At 49.6% G+C, this 17,417-nt stretch overlaps 1 protein-coding gene across 1 annotated transcript in view; it reads left to right on the top strand.

The window, feature by feature from the left end:
* malt2 (MALT paracaspase 2) overlaps window positions 1-17,417 on the top strand; it is a 133,782-nt gene that overhangs the window by 15,833 nt on the left and 100,532 nt on the right. Inside the window, exon 3 of the mRNA XM_072482696.1 lies at window positions 1,163-1,329. Within this exon, the coding sequence (XP_072338797.1) occupies window positions 1,163-1,329 (167 nt within the window). The remainder of the gene's footprint in view (window positions 1-1,162; window positions 1,330-17,417) is intronic.

Consider the following 17,417-nt stretch of genomic DNA (forward strand, 5'->3'; position numbering starts at 1 on the left):
ATGGTAATGCCATTGAATTTCATGGGGTGATTGTTAGATCCTCTCTTGAAGGAGATAGTCAATGCCTGGCTGCCTTAGAATCAAACTACACTTACTAATATCCTACAGCAAAAAAGCACTCAGTGCTGACTGAGAACATAGAAACATAGATAGAAAAATAGAAAATAGGAGCAGGAGAAGGCCATTCGGCCCTTCGAGCCTGCTCTGCCATTCATTATGGTCATGGCTGATCATCCAACTGAATAGGCTAATCCCGCTTTGCCTCCATCTCCTTTGATCCCTTTCACCCCAAGTGCTATATCTAACTGCTTCTTGAAAACATACAATGTTTTGGCCTCAATTACTTCCCAGGGTAATGAATTCCACAGGCTGACCATTCTCTAGATGAAAAAATTTCTCCTCATCTCTGTTCTAAATTATCTACCACGTATCCTCAGACTGTGAGCCCTAGTTTTGGACTCCCCTACCATCGGGAACATTTTTCCTGCATCTACTAATATTGATCTCCTTTTGTTCCTCCCTCTCACCAAACCCTGCATTCCCCAAAATTTCTGGTGTCAGATTTTGTGAAGACAGAACCAAAGCGTGTGTTTAGTTGCTCAGCCATTTCTTTGTCCCCTATTGTACATTCCCCTGTTTCTGACTGTAACATGTTCCAGGAGGGAGATCTTTAGGCTTCTGCAGGAGTAGAGAGAATTATCAAGGAGTGAGGTTGGGAAAATGCATGTGGAGTATGTGTTGATGCAGATGAATGTTTTGTCTACATCCACCAATGTCACCTACCCCCAACAAAGTAGATCATTGGTCTATTGAACAAATCAAATCCCAGGACAGACTAAAATAATGTGCAAGCTAAAAGGGAGAATTTTCACTCGGAAGAAAACAAGATTTATCAGTAAGGACATGAAGTGGATAATCTAAATAGGGATAGGGCAGGAGGGAGAAAGGGGACATTGAGGAATTGTGGTAGATATATGGGATTGAGAAACAAGGTGGGAAAGTGGGATTAACAGATGAGGTGTTATCTAGAAAACGGGTAGTTAGGTTTGGCCCAAGGGCCTTTTCCTATTTTAAAAGTTCTCTGGTTGCGTTTAGACCATAGAATGTTGCCGTACAGCAACAGATCATCTGGCCCATAATTTGTGCGTAAATCTGTTGACAGTGAGAAAGAGTTGGAGACTTGTTCGCTGGAAGTTCTGGAGCCAAATGGAAGCCCCGGCCGATATTTTATCCAGCTAATGACAGATCGTGGCTGCTCGGTGAACCATCTAATCAGCTGTCTGCATAAGATGGGACATACAGAGGCATTGAAGTGCGTGATGCCAGTGGGTGAGTAAGATAATGGAGATGATACAGGGTAAATAATTTGGAGGAGATTCTGGGAGCTTCGGGTACAGCAGTAGTCAGGATACTGGAGTTTACTTTTTAACCTCGCCACTCATTTCAAGAATGTCAAACAATGGTACCTTGCACCCTAAAAGGGAAATCACAGAATAATACATTGTATTTAACATGCCTGCCCTTATAAAACAATGGGTCTTCTGACCTAGAGTGAGAAACATACAAGATATTTTACTCATAACCTTAAAAACTTATCATATTTAGGAGGTAGGAGTAAAATGCTCTGCTCTTGGCCCACAAGCAGTGCTGGTAAAGCATTTACCTCTTTCACACAACTGACCCTACTAATTTCTGTTTCCTCAGGCAAGTTTGGCTTAAAGCTGGGGGAGAGATAAAATGTGTAAATGAACAATTTGACTTCTAAGAGCTAATTGGCTGCCCGTCCGCCCCCAGTTTTGCCTCCATTAAAATAGTTTGAGATAGGTTGGTTTTTTTTTTAAATGTTAAACAGCCCATCTGATCTAAACCCACCCAATTTGGGTGGCTTAAAATGACCTTTTTTTGATACATTTACAAAGTAATCTTAAAATACTGGGTGCTTTTCACTTGCAATCTGAAATTAACAATCACATTATCGACTAAACAGCAATTAAATTCTGACCGGAGACTCCATTTGCTTCCCAAAAGGAAAGGATATGGAGTCAAGGCACATGGATGGAGTCAAGATGTAGTTCAGCCAGGATTTAACTGAATATATATTTTTATTCAAACCAAGGCATACATAAACACCTACTCAATCAAAAACATAACAATCCCCATAATTCTATATTTTCTCCACTTTTTATCCCCGTATCACCGCTCCCCCCCTCCCCACCCGTTGCCAACAAACAGGGACATGAGCAGCCCTCCACCTCGCCCAGAACACCCCCTTTGAACCCCGAAGGGTGAACCTAATCTTCTCCAGCTTAAGGAATTCTGCAACATCTCCCAACCTTGCCAACACCCTTGGTGGTTCCACCGATCGCCACTCCAGTAGAATTTGCCGCTGGGCGATCAGCGTGGTAAAAGCCACTACATCAGCCCTGCACCCCTCACCGCTCGGGCAGTTCCGACACTCCAAAGATCGCCACCAGAGTGCCCGGCGACATCTCCACCCCCACAATCTTTGATAATATTTTGAACATCGAGCCCAGAACCCCATCAATCGCAGACATGACCAAAACATGTGAACATAATTTGCTGACCCCCTTCCACATCTCTCTCACCTACCTTCTACCTCTGCAAATAACCACTCATCCGCATCCATGTCATATGAGCCCAATGCACCACCTTGAAATGTACCAAGCCCATCCTAGCACAGGACAACCTTGCATTGACCAGGTGCATAATCTCACTCCACACCCCCTATCCCAAATCCATATCCAGCTCCACCTCCCACTTCCGCTTTACCTCCTCGATCAGCACTTTCCTGTGCCCACCAGCCATCCGTAAATATCCACAATCTTCCCATCCCCAACTCATCGGGAGTGCAAGCCCCCCCCAATTCACTAAGAATACCCGCCAGATCTGCAGCGCCTTGCCAGCCCATTTGAAAGCTGAGATTAACCTGTCCTCTTTACCAAAAAACACCTTTGGCAGGAATATCGGGAGGGACTGAAACACAAAACGAGATCTCAGCAGGATGTTCATCTTGACCGTCTGCACCTGCCCAGTGAACGAAAGTGGGAAGGTCTCCCACCTCTTTAGATCCTCTTTCACCCCCTCTGCCAAGCCAGCCAGATTCCATTTATACATCGTGGCATAAACAGGAGCCACCTGAATATAGGGCAGCATGGTAGCACAGTGGTTAGCACAGTTGCTTCACAGCTCCAGGGTCCCAGGTTCGATTCCCTGCTTGGGTCACTGTCTGTGCAGAGTCTGCATGTTCTCCCCGTGTCTTCATGGGTTTCCTCCGGGTGCTCCAGTTTCCTCCCACAGTCCAAAGATGTGCAGGCTAGGTGGATTGGCCATGCTATATTGCTCTTAGTGTCCAGCTTAGGTGGCGCTACTGAGTTACGGGGATGGGGTGGAGGCGTGGGCTTAAGTACGGTGCTCTTTCCAAGGGCCGGTGCAGACTCGATGGGCCAATTGGCCTCCTTCTGCACTGTAAATTCTATGATATCTATGATATCCATGTACCTGAACCTACTCCTAGCCTGCTTAAATGGTAGTGCACTCAAATCTGCCCCTCCCCCCAGGGCGTTCACTGGAAACACTTCACTTTTGGTCATATTCAATTTGTAGCCAGGAAAAGCCCCAAACTCCTCCAATATGCCCATTATTCTGTCTATACAATCCAATGGATTCGAAATATACAGCAACAAGTCATCTGCATACAATGAGACCCTATGTTCCCTGCCTCCCCTTATAATATCTGACCACTCCCCTAATATGAAGGCCAAGGGCTCGATAGCCATGGTGAACAGAAGTGAAGATAATGGACACCCTTGCCTCATACCTCTGTATAGCCGGAAATCTCCCGAGCTAATCAAATTCGTCCTAACAGTAGCCATGGGGGCCGCATATAACAAACACATGAGATAAACATGGGCCCAAACCCGAACCTCCCCAAAACCGCAAATAACTATCTCCACTCTACCCTGTTGAGTGCCTTTTCTGCATCCATAGACAGAATAACCTGCCCTTAGATGGCATCATTATCACATTCTATAAACATCTGATATTACTCGACAGCTGCCTTCCCTTCACAAAACCCATCTGACCCTCCGACGCCATCCCTGGCACATACCCCTCAAGCCGCCTCACCAGAACCTTAGCCAGCACCTTCACATTCGTGTTCAATAGGAAGATGGGCTTTCATACCCACACTCCACCGGGTCCTTATCCTTCTTGGTGATTAACAAAATTGATGCCTGGGCCAGCAGGGCCGGCAGCTCCTCCGTACCAAAGAGTCAAAAACATCTCCAGGAGATTTGGGGCCAATTCCGCTGCAAATCGCCTGTAAAAACCAAACAGGAATCCATCAGGTCCCGGTGCCTTCTCTGATTGCATCAACCAAATTGCCTCGATCACCTCCTGTAGCCCCACAACAGAACCTCCAAACCCAGCCCCCTCTCCTTCTCAACCTCCGGGAACACCAGCCCATCCAGACACCACATCATCTCAGCCCCTCCCCCGAGGTTCAGACCTGTACAGCCCCCTATGGAAGGACTCAAATGCTTTATTACTGCGCTCTGGTGTCGTCACCAATGCGCCCCCCCTCCACTCTCACTTGTACTATCTCCCATGTGACAGCTTGCTGCCTCAGTTGATGTGCCAGCAGGCGGCTGGCCTTCTCCCCACACTAATACAGGATTCCCCTCACTCTCCGAAGCTGGCCCACCACCTTTCCTGCTGTCAGCAAAACAAATTCCCCCTGCAGATTTCCGATGCGCCTGGGAGAAGTACGAAAACGCCCTCCCTCCAGGGCGCCAAAACCTCCTCGGATCCATCCCATTTAGGTCATAAACACCCCTAGTTTCTTCGCCATTCCCGACCTCACCAGTGTCCTTGGGCTTGATCGCTCCAACCAAGACTAAGGAAATTTGGCATGTCAGCTACGACCCTCACCAACTGCTACAGGTGCACCATAGAAAGCATTCTTTCTGGTTGTATCACAGCTTGGTATGGAGCCTGCTCTGCCCAAGACCGCAGGAAACAAAAAAAGGTGGTGAATGTAGCCCAGTCCATCACGCAAACCAGCCTCCCATCCATTGATTCTATCTATAATTCCCGCTGCCTCAGAAAGGCAGCCAGCATAATTAAGGACCCCATGCACCCCGGACATACTCTCTTCCACCTTCTTCCGTCAGGAAAAAGATAACAAAGTTTGAGGTCACGTACCAACCGACTCAAGAACAGCATCTTCCCTACTGCCATCAGACCTTTGAATGGACCTACCGCGTATTAAGCTGATCCCGTACCAGCCTCCTTGAACAGGCGCCGGAATGTGGCGACTAGGGGCTTTTCACAGTAACTTCATTGAAGCCTACTCGTGACAATAAGCGATTTTCATTTCATTTCATTTTCTCTACACCTTGCTATAACTGTAGCATTATATTCTGCAGTCTCTCCTTCCTTCCCTATGTACGGTAAGCATTGTTTGTACAACATGCAAGAAACAATACTTTTCACTGTATACTAATACATGTGACAATAATAAATTAAATCAAATCAATTAAAGTCACCACCCATTATTAATTTGTGTGAGTCTTGTTGCTCTTCTTAGCCTTAGTTTTATTAGCTCTGATTATGTCAACTTTGCTCACGAGTCGCCAGGTATCTTTCTGATACCGCCACGTGGTTCAAGCTCGAGTTATGATTAATAAGTCAGCACACCGCTTAGTAAGATTGAAATCAACGGTCAGTTATTATATACAAAAAGTAATGCTTACACAATAATCCTACTATCTACATAGAAACCTACCACTACTGGCCAATACTTAACTTTAGGAAGGGCCCACCAGGTGAGGGAAACGAATGGCTTATCGAATCGGATCTGGCCCGTGGGATTCAAAAGGCTGATACAGGTCGATGGCTAGGAGTCTTTATCGGGTAGCGATCGCTGGAGTCAAACTTACTGTTTCTGGTGGATGTTCTTGCGAAGGTCTCGAGCAGGAGAAGACGAGAGAGAGAGCGATCTGAACTTGGCCCCTCACTTTATAGGGCCCCGGGGCTTCCCGCCTCTCGGGGCGGCCCTTGACCCTGAGTCCCAAGTGATTGGACTTGTTCCCAATCACTGGGTTCGATATATCCAATAACGGGGCGATTCCTCGATCGGGGGGTGGTCGTTCACCTGTCTTTGTTTCGGCCACTGCAGGCGCCGACAGGTCTGGCCCGGCATTCAATTGCTAATATGTTGCAATTGTTCCCGGGGATAGCCGATTAAACTGCAGATGTCTGGGTTGAGGTGCTGCTAATAGTCTTGAGTATCGATCTGGGCTGACTTCCCCAGAGCCGAATACGCTATTCTGTCTGCAGCTGTCCGTTTGTGTCCTGTTGCCTGCTTTTCCCATCAGCCTTTTCGGTTAGCCATTTTAAATCGGGTTTTGGCCAAATTAATAGGGAATCAGCCATTTTAGGTGGCTACAGTCTAGACCATAAGACCAGAAGATGTAAGAGCAGAATTAGGTCATTTGGCCCATCGAGTCTGCTGCACCATTCGACCATGGCTGATATGTTCCCCATCCACATTCTCCATAACCTCATATCCACTTATTTATCAAGAACACCAGATTTGTGCTTGAGGTGCTGTTACCTACAGGGCTACAGGCCAAGAACTGGAAGGTGGAATTAGACAGAATAGTTCTTTCTTAGAACATAAGAACTAGGAGCAGTAGGCAATTTAGCCTCTCGAGCCTGCTCCACCATTCAATACGATCATGGCTGATCTCATCTTGGCCTCAACTCCACTGTCCTGCCCTTTCTCCATAACCCTCCAGCCCATTATCAATTAAAAATCTGTCTCACTCCTCCGTAAATTTACTCGCTCTCCCTGCATCCCCTGCACTCTGGGCTGGCGAATTCCACAGATTCACAACCCTTTGGGAGAAGCAGTTTCTTCTCATCTCTGTTTTAAGTTTGCTACACCTTATCCTGAGACTATGACCCCTCATTCTAGAATGCCCCAAAAGGGGAAGCATCTGCTCCACGTCTACTTGATCCATACCTTTTATCATTATGTAACTGAATTTGATCTCCCCTCATTCTCCAAAATTCTAGAGAGTATAGGATAAATTTCTCAATCGAATTAAACTGCTAGACCTGGTATGTCTGCCACAATTGCTTAACAAATTTCCCATCATCCCAAATCGGTGCATAAACGTTTACTAGCACTACCGGGGTCCATTCCAGTGTCCCACTGACCATCACAAACCCTCCCCCCGGCTCCTGCACCTCATTAACCATCACAAATACCAGCCTCTTACTAAATGGAATAGCAACCCCCCTTGACCTGGAGTCAAATTCCGAATGGAATGTCTGCCCCATCCACCCCTTTTGCAACCTCACCTGGTCCTTAATCTGCAGCTGTATCTCCTGAAGAATCACTACCTCCGCCTTCAAAATTTTCAAATGCGCAAATACCCTAGTATGCTTCACCAGCCCATTCAACTCCTGTACGTTCCAAGTCACAATCCTCACCAGAGGTTTCTGACCCCCCCAACTATTTGAACCCACCATCCCAATCCATCACAAAATCATCTCTGCCGCCATTTCCTTTTCTTGTCAGAGCCTACCTAAAATGGCCACTCACTCCCCTTTGTCCTGACTTTGCCCAGTACACTACCCTGCCACCTGCATCACGAGCAACCTCCCCCTCCCAACCCAACCAATCTCACTGCCCCCAATCCACCCACTTCCCAGCTACCCTTCGCAGCCCCCAACCCCACATTGCTTCCATTCACCAGCATACTTGCTAGAGTGGCAGCTCCCACCTGAAGACCGAACCAAGGACCCTCACCCATACCGCCCAAACTGCCCTTTCCCCCACACAGCCTAACCACATCTAACATTTAGAGGGACCCCGGCCGCAAACGCCCCCCCCTACACCACCTCGATCCTCCTCCTTCCCCAACCAACAGGGAGAGACACCCAGGAATATGACCCATTCCCCCCCATAACCATTGTAAAATACCAACAAAGCAATCATGAGAACAGAAAAAACATTGGTAAATATTATACACACATTTAAAAAATAACATCATAAAATATTTCCCCCATCAACCCTCCACCAAACCATACTCGTTAATAAAGCCGTATGCCTCTTTAGAAGATGTAAAATAATGTTGCTCCCCTTAAAAGTCACCCAAAGTTTAGCCGGGTACAGCATGCCAAACTGAACTTTATTTCGGAAGAGCACTGCCTTGGCCCGATTAAAGCCAATCCGCCACTTGGTCAGGTCAACACCAATGATTTTGGGAAATTCGGATACGCCGGCCCTCCCAAGCACAGCCCACCTCAAGATCTGCGCCCCACTGTTACCGCCCTTGGTGGCTCCCCTTCTCTCGGACTCTGCCTTCGCGATCGATGTGCCTGATCCACCTCCGGGGTCTGACACACTTCATCTTCACCAGCTTTGCCAACACATTTGACAAATAGGCCGTGGCACGCGTTCCCTCCACCCCACCAGCAGGCCTACAATGCGTAGATTCTGCCGACTGGATCGATTCTTTCCATCTCTTAGATCGTCGCACCTTTCAACTCTCGGCGCTTCTCCAACCGTTCCATGGCACCGTGAAGAGGGGCAACCGCTCCTTCTGTTGCCTTTGACTAATCCTCCTGCATCTCTAGCCGATGCTGTTGAAGTTCTCCTTTAACCAATTGCTCCGCTGGGAATGGGGTGGACGATGATGATGCCCCAGCCTCCGGCATGCCTTCTGTAACTGCGCCACGCAAACTCTCCACCTCCAACACTGTCACCTTATTTGACTTCAGCCGGGTTCAGTAACCCGTCAACATTCCACCTCAGAGGAGAATTCACTCCCCACCACTGATTGCACAAACTTTCTGACCAAAGAGCCCATTAATCGGGCAGAAAGGGCCAAAACTGAAACCTTCATGCAGGAGTTACCCTGGTTGCGACCAATCGGCACATGGTTGCCCCGGAGTCAATGGCTCAAGGCATTGAATGATCTGCTCCTGTTAGAGTGAGACTTAAAGTGACATCTTATCAATGGATGAATGCAATGCTGTACTTACGTTATAAACCACGCTGATGTTAAATGCGAGGGTATCCCAAAACCCAGACGGGTAACTTGGAACATCAGTATATGTGGTTTTTTTTTGGTATGATGTGAGGAATGATGTACAATCCAGCGAGGAACTTGCCAGTCATTGATTGAACAATTAATAAAGAATATTTATTAAACTTAAAGAAAAAACAAAAACACACACAACAAGAAGGACTATAATACACTATGACACTTAAGTATAATGATGACTATACACACATAATTTTACATAAACTATCCCTTGGTCTCCAACTGCCTGTTACCAGAACTCTGAAACAGCCCTTTTCCCAAACAATATCCAATTTTAGGTAACTCTATGAGCTAAATCCAGGAAATAATGAACACATCCAGGTTAACGTGGCAACGTCTGGGAAATAGTCTTCAGGTTCAGCGAAGGTGAAGGATGGCCGCTTCTTTTGGGAGACTGTGGCTGGAGTTCTCCGTTCATTCACATCGGTGGGATTCTCCGGTCCGGCTGCAGTGAATGGAGTTTTGGCTGAGCGCCAAATTCTCCATTCTTGCTGGCAGTGGAGGCGGAGTGGGCGTGAATCGGAGAATCCCGGCCTATGGACGCGGGTATCCGTTCTCCCAGCCGCGTGTTTCCCCTTAATTAGTGTTCAACAGTTATACTATTTATTTCCCTTTGATGTGATTCACCCTGTGGAGTCGGTTTTTGGCAGGCACCTGTCAATTTCCAAATCTCTCCAGTTTGAAATTACCACCTCTGTAGCCCCATTGTTTTCTCCAGCCCCAAATGTAAAAATCTTCCAGCGATAGACAAATTTGCATCTCGTCATTTCTCCAGATATCTGCCTCTAATCAACTCCCTGTTTTACTTTGTCTTGTAATCTTAATTTTCCCCAATTCTTAACACATAATATTAACCATGAGTGTCTCCATGGGAGATCAATATTATAAACAGCTTCTATTTGGGATTGAGGTGCCCATAATGACACATCTGGTAATGGAAATTTGGAAGCAAATCAATCACCAGTTAATCTTTCACCTAAGCCCAGGCAGACCGACAGTACCATAGGATATACAAATGGTGAGCAGCCTGGAAGTGTAGAATTGGGGTGGATGATGCTTCCCATTCAACTGCAGAATACCCTATGGGTGAAATCGCTTGTGGATAGTGTTTGGAAAGGCAGCAGGAAACCTAAAAACAGTCATTAATTTCTTTTAGGTCTTGCGGTGCAGCAGGCAGCATCCTTGCCTCTGAGCCAGAAGCCCTGGGTTTGAGTCCCACCCCAGTATGTGACTGGCCATAACGGGGCCAAACAGGTTGAGTGTGTCAACCTGCAAATACTTCCAACACGTCAATGGCTGGGGGTATGAACGGGAGAGACTCCTGGTCAGCCAGGCTTGATGTAGAGTGGCCCCCCTCAAGCTACAAGCCCCTGGTGACAGACTAGCGAATTGTCCCGGGAATTACTAGCTGTGGAAACGGACAAATAAATGTCTGCCCTAGCGCACCACGAGGTGTGGGGAGAGAATTGGAACCAGAATTGATTTCTCAACTTGTTGAATCCCAGCAGTAACCTGGTGCATACATGGATCCCCAAGCTTTGATTGTGTGAACCTCTGCCCATTCTCTCCGAAAATTAGCTGGTCATTGTCACATTGCTCTTCTTGGGAACCTGTGCTCAAATTGAGGCATTTCCTGCATCACTATAGCAACTTCGCTTTTAGGAAATTAGTGTTTCATTGGCTGTAAAGTATTTTGGCATATCCTGAGATCATGAAAGGTGCTATATAGCGCCAAGTTTCTCTTTGTTCGGACAAGTGGAGAGAGATGTGCTCACCCAGGCAAACAGAAGCTATACCCGAGTGGGTTTCTCAGGACACTAGTTCAGAGACCAACATATACACTGTTTGATTGCTCCATCAGCATCCTCATGAGTTCTCTGCCCAAAGGCCGGTCCTTGATGATTCACCGCTGAACCATGGTTATATTTTATCCATATATTATATAATAGATGCTGCAACCTTTACTGTGGAGATGGGAGGAGGCAGACTACCTCAACTGGAATGGGGATTGAACCCTGTTCCGCTGCTGTTAATCTGAATTACATTCTAACCATCTAGTCAATGAACTAATCAGTCGAGACCTCCCCTCCCCTCTTCACCAATACCAGACATATGGAAGGCAAAGAAAAAATTAGAAATGGAAATTTAAAGACAGTCAGAGAAATTGAAACAACATCAAGAGTATTTCCAGGAAGTTTGCAAGTTTTTCCATTGAAAATAGGAATTGAAACTTTGCTCATGGCTTCACATCGTACAGTTAAAGTAAGTCAGCAAAGTATAGTCAGAGCACAGCGTGAGATTAATTTAGATTAAAGCTTTTAACCCCTTGTAGCACCATCGATCACACATGAGGCGAGACGTAGAGAACTTCAATCGAGGCTTTATTGAGCAGACTTGTTCAGACTTGTTCCCCAGCAGCTCAGTCACAGAATGCAGCTGCGGAGAGTAAACCGGGTTCTTATACCCCGCCTATCTGGGTGGAGCCCAGTAGGCGGCAGATCCAATCGGGACCCAGCATCTGTCCTCCAATAGCTCCTCGGCATTCAAGGTGTACCGTATTACCCCTAATACATACCACCACATTCTCCCCTTGTTAAAAAAGAACTCGGCGGGGTGGTGGGTGGTATGGTGGGAGGGGTTTACAGGGTCGGTGCCTTAACCATTGAACTATATACAACCATGCCGCTTTTACTGGGCCACCGAATTATTCACATTTTACCCGATTAGCAGCGTTAACTATTTTACAACAATGCCGCTTTACTGGGCCACTGAATTATATACATCTTAAGTCGACTCGATGAGTCGAGATGGTGCTCTGGTCGCCCTCTCCGATCATCGCAGCCCGGGTGGTGGTGGTGGTGGTGCTGCTGGCTCGGGTCCGGTCGACTCTGGGAGCATCGCGCTGTCTCTCTCTGTTTCCTTACTCCTGGGCGGGCCTGGGAGGAGAACCGATCCCCCTGGGAAGGGGGTGGCTGTGGGGTGCACCGGCGGGAGTGAGGGGGCGGTGATTGCTGTTAGGGGGGTGTGGGGAGCTCCGGCGGTGGCCAGGTCCTGCAGAGAGACCATGTCCTGTCGGCCGTCTGGGAACGAATCAACTGCGGGTTGGCGTGGAGTAGATGTACCTTTTCCACCAGTGGGTCTGATTTGTGCGCCCGCACATGTTTCCGGAGCAGGATGGGTCCCGGGGCTGCCAGCCAGGTCGGAAGTGGCGTTCCAGAAGCGGACTTCCTAGGGAAGACAAGGAGGCGCTTGTGCGGCGTTTGATTCGTGGTGGTGCACAGCAGGGACCGGATAGAATGAAGGGCATCCGGGAGGACTTCCTGCCAGCGGGAAGTTGGGAGATTCCTAGACCGTAGGGTCAGTAGGACGGTCTTCCAGACCGTTCCGTTCTCCCTCTCTACCTGCCCGTTCCCCCGTAGCTGGTCGTCCTGCTCGAGGCTATGCCCTTGACGCAGCTTGTCACTCGTGAAGGAGGACCCCCCTATCGCTATGGATGTAGGCGGGGAAACCGAACAGGGTAAAGATGGTGCAGAGGGCTTTAATGACCGTGGCTGCGGTCATGTCGGGGCAGGGGATGGCGAAGGGGAAACGGGAGTATTCGTCAACGACGTTAAGAAAGTATGTGTTACGATCGGTGGAGGGGAGGGGACCTTTGAAATCCAGACTGAGGCGATCAAAGGGACGGGAAGCCTTTATCATCTGCGCTCTATCTGGCCTGAAAAAATGCAGTTTCCATTCTGCGCAGATTTGGCAGTTCCTGGTGACTGTACGGACCTCCTCGACGGAGTACGGAAGATTGCGGGCCTTTATAAAGTGGTAGAAGCGAGTGACCCCCGGGTGGTAGAGGTCCTCGTGGAGGGCTTCGAGACGGTCCACTTGTGCGTTGGCACATGTGCCGCGAGATAGGGCATCGGATGGCTCGTTCAGCTTTCCGGGACGGTACAAGATCTCATAGTTGTAGGTGGAGAGTTTGATCCTCCACCGCAGGATCTTGTCGTTCTTTATCTTGACCCGCTGTGCATTATCGAACATGAAGGCTACCGACCGTTGGTCAGTGAGGAGAGTGAATCTCCTACCGGCCAGGTAATGCCTCCAATGTCGCACAGCTTCCACTATGGCTTGGGCCTCCTTTTCTACTGAGGAGTGGCGAATTTCTGAAGCATGGAGGGTTCAGGAGAAGAAGGCCACGGGTCTGCCCGCTTGGTTGAGAGTGGCCGCCAGAGCTACGTCGGATGCGTCGCTATCAACTTGGAAGGGGAGGGACTCGTCGATGGTACGCATCGTAGCCTTTGCGATATCCGCTTTGATGCGGCTGAAGGCCTGGCGGGCCTCTGTCGACAAGGCAAAAGTAGTGGACTGGATTAGTGGGCGGGCCTTGTCTGCGTACTGGGGGACCCACTGGGCGTAATAAGAAAAGAAGCCCAGGCAGCGTTTCAGGGCTTTAGCACAGTGGGGAAGAGGGAACTCCATGAGGGGGCGCATGCGTTCAGGGTCGGGGCCTATCACTCCATTACGCACTACGTAGCCCAAGATGGCTAGACGGTCGGTGCTAAACACGCATTTTTCCTCGTTGTAGGTGAGGTTGAGGGCGTTAGCAGTCTGGAGGAATTTGCGGAGGTTGACGTCGTGGTCCTGCTGGTCGTGGCCGCAGATGGTGACGTTGTCGAGGTACGGGAACGTGGCCCGTAAACCGTGCTGGTCAACCATTCGGTCCATCTCCCGTTGGAAGACCGAGACTCCATTCGTGACGCTGAATGGAACCCTTAAGACGTGGTATAGCTGCCCGTCTACTTCGAAGGCAGTGTACTTGCGGTCACCAGGGTGAATGGGGAGCTGGTGGTAGGCGGACTTAAGGTCCACGGTGGAGAAGACCTTGTACTGTGCAATCCGATTGACCATGTCGGATATGCGGGGAAGAGGGTACGCATCTAGCTGCGTGTACCTGTTGATGGTCTGACTAGTCTACGACCATCCTCTGCTTCTCCCCTACTACCACCTGATCTCTCCAGGGACTATTGCTGGCCTGGATTATGCCTTCCTTCAACAGCCGCTGGACTTCGGACCTGATAAACGTCCGGTCCTGGGTGCTGTATCGTCTGCTCCTAGTGGCAACGGGTTTGCAATCCGGGGTGAGGTTCGCAAACAAGGAGGGAGGTTCGACCTTGAGTGTCGCGAGGCCGCAGATTGTCAGTGGGGGTATAGGGTCGCCAAATTTAAATGTTAAGCTCTGGAGGTTGCATTGGAAGTCCAACCCCAGGAGAGTGGGAGCGCAGAGATGGGGGAGGACATACAGCCGGTACTTTTTGAACTCTCTCCCCTGCACCGTTAGGTTTGCGATGCAGAACCCTTTGATTTCAACGGAGTGGGACCCCGCCGCCAGGAAAAATTTTTGGGTGCTTGGCCGAATTACCAGGGAACAGCGTCTTACCGTGTTCGGATGAATAAAACTCTCCGTGCTCCCCGAGTCGATCAAACACGGCGTCTCGTGCCCGTTCACCAGCACCTTTGTCGTTGTCGTCTGGAGCGTCCGGGGCCGCGACTGGTCGAGGGTCACCGATGCCAAACGTGGTTGGTGCATCAGATCGTTATCTTCAGGCAGTGTGGAGCCGTCCACGCTGGGGTCCTTGCCTGTCAGCCAAGACGGCGGGGTCCATGGATCGCACGTTGCCGGGGGTGGACAAAATGGCCACTCCCATGGGTCGCACGTGGCCGGGGGTGGACAAAATGGCCGCTCCCATGGATCGCACGCGGCCCGTGGGTAGGAAGATGGCGGCGCCCGTCCCCCCCTCGTAGTGTCCGGGGTCCAAAATGGCGGCGCCCGTTGGCCGCCCGGGGGTCGCTGGGGGGGTTGAATCCGTGGTCCCGTTTCTTCCCCGGAGATAGCGGCGACCCCACGGGACTGGCACACCGCTGCGTAGTGCCCCTTTTTGCCGCAGCTTTTACAGGTGGCCGAGCGGGCTGGGCAGTGCTGGCGGGGGTGTTTTGGCTGCCCGCAAAAGTAGCAGGTGGACCCCCCCCGGGTTGTCTGGGATTCTGGCCGCGCACGCTTGCAGAGGGGTGGGGGGTTGGTCACGGCGGGGGTCCTCGGAGCCCAAGGGGCTGTAGTGCGGTCGGGGGCATAGGCATGGGCGTTTTGGGAGGCCATGTCGAGGGAGGCTGCAAGGGCCCGTACCTCTGTGAGTCCGAGAGAGTCTTTCTCTAAAAGTCCCTGGCCAATTTGCGACGATGCCAAACCTGTTACGTAAGCGTCTCTGATCAGGAGGTCCGTATGTTCATTCGCCGTTACCGCTGGGCAGTCGCAGTTTCTTCCCAGGATCGTCAGCGCATTGAAGAATTCGTCCAGCGATTCCCCGGGGATTTGTCGTCTCGTCGCGAGCTGGTAGTGTGCGTAGACCTGGTTGACGGGCCTAATGTAGGTCTGTTTCAGCAAGTTGATCGCCGCTGGGAATTCTTCCGCGTCCTCGATGAGTGCGTAGATTTCGGGACTCACTCTGGAATGCAGGACCTGCATCTTCTGGTCTTCCGTTGGTCTGCGGGGGGGCCGTTCGAAGGTACTCCTCAAAGCACGCCAGCCAGTGTTTATACGTGGATGTTGCGTTAGCTGCTTGGGGGCCGATTCGCAGGCACTCCGGGGTGATCCGGAGCTCCATATTCCTTTTTAAGTATGCTCAATAAATTGTAGCACCATCGATCACACATGAGGCGAGACGTAGAGAACTTCAATCGAGGCTTTATTGAGCAGACTTGTTCAGACTTGTTCCCCAGCAGCTCAGTCACAGAATGCAGCTGCGGGGAGTAAACCGGGTTTTATACCCCGCCTATCTGGGTGGAGCCCAGTAGGCGGCAGATCCAATCGGGACCCAGCATCTGTCCTCCAATAGCTCCTCGGCATTCATGGTGTACCGTATTGCCCCTAATACATACCACCAAACCCCATTAAATTCCGTCATCTAGAATACCCACTATCCTGTCTGACTTACAGCATGGAATTGTTTCTTAAATGACTGGAATTGTGGCCTCAGCTAACCTGCCTGCTAACATGTTTGAGCTGCTGAACACTGCTTGGAGCCTCTGTCTTCGCTTGCTTTTCACCTGGATGGGTACAATAGCATAGCTCCCCAAAGAGTCATATTTGGCTCCGTTTCTCTCTCCACAGGGAGGGTGTTCAGTTGTGGGGGTTCAGTTGTACGGAAAATTAGAAAACCAAAGTTAATGATGAGGACTTTAAATGAGTTAAAGGGGTAGAGGGCTCAGGAGAGATTAGTAAAGTGTCCAGAACACGTAATAGAGCAGAGTATAGAAAGCGGTAGGAATCCAACTTCAGGCACAGCAAAAGTGGACAACTATGAGAAGGAGGGTGTTTTACCTAAAAGTGCGCAGTATACGAAACAAGGTGAATGAGCTTGTTGAACACATTGCAATTGGCTGGTATGATGTGGGCATCACAGAGACGTGGCTGCAAGGGGATCAGGGCTGGGATCTGAATATCAAAGGATATGTGTCCTATCGAAAGGACAGGCCTGTGAGGAATCGCAAAGGAAAAAAGACCATATGGGAGTTCTGTACAGGCCCCTTGCTGTAATCAGGAAGTGGGGCAGAAAATAAATCAGGAGATAGAAAAGGCATGTAAAAAAGGCAACATTACAATAATCATGGGGGACTTCAGTATGCAGGTGGACTGGAAAAATCAGGTTGGTCGCGGATTGCAAGAAAAGGAATTTGTGGAATGTCGAAGAGATGTTTTTTTGGAGCAGCTTGTGACAGAGTCCTTTAGCTCAGGCCACTGGACGGCTGGTTCATGATGTGTAGCAACGCCGACAGTGTGGGTTCAATCCCCGCACTGATAAGGCCTTACCCTTCGCCTGAGATGTGGTGACTGTCAGGTTAAATCACCACCAGTCACCACCCTCTCAAAGGGGGAGGACAGCCCATGGTTATAGATTATCATAGAATTTACAGTGCAGAAGGAGGCCATTCGGCCCATCGAGTCTGCACCGGCTCTTGGAAAGAGCACCCTACCCAAGGTCAACACCTCCACCCTATCCCCATAACCCAGTAACCCCACCCAACACTAAGGGCAATTTTGGACACTAAGGGCAATTTATCATGGCCAATCCACCTAACCTGCACATCTTTGGACTGTGGGAGGAAACCGGAGCACCCGGAGGAAACCCATGCACACACGGGGAGGATGTGCAGACTCCGCACAGACAGTGACCCAAGCTGGAATCGAACCTGGGATCCTGGAGCTGTGAAGCAATAGTGCTATCCACAAGG

Source organism: Scyliorhinus torazame, chromosome 18 (genome assembly GCF_047496885.1).
Source record: "Scyliorhinus torazame isolate Kashiwa2021f chromosome 18, sScyTor2.1, whole genome shotgun sequence".
Classification (NCBI taxonomy): domain Eukaryota; kingdom Metazoa; phylum Chordata; class Chondrichthyes; order Carcharhiniformes; family Scyliorhinidae; genus Scyliorhinus; species Scyliorhinus torazame.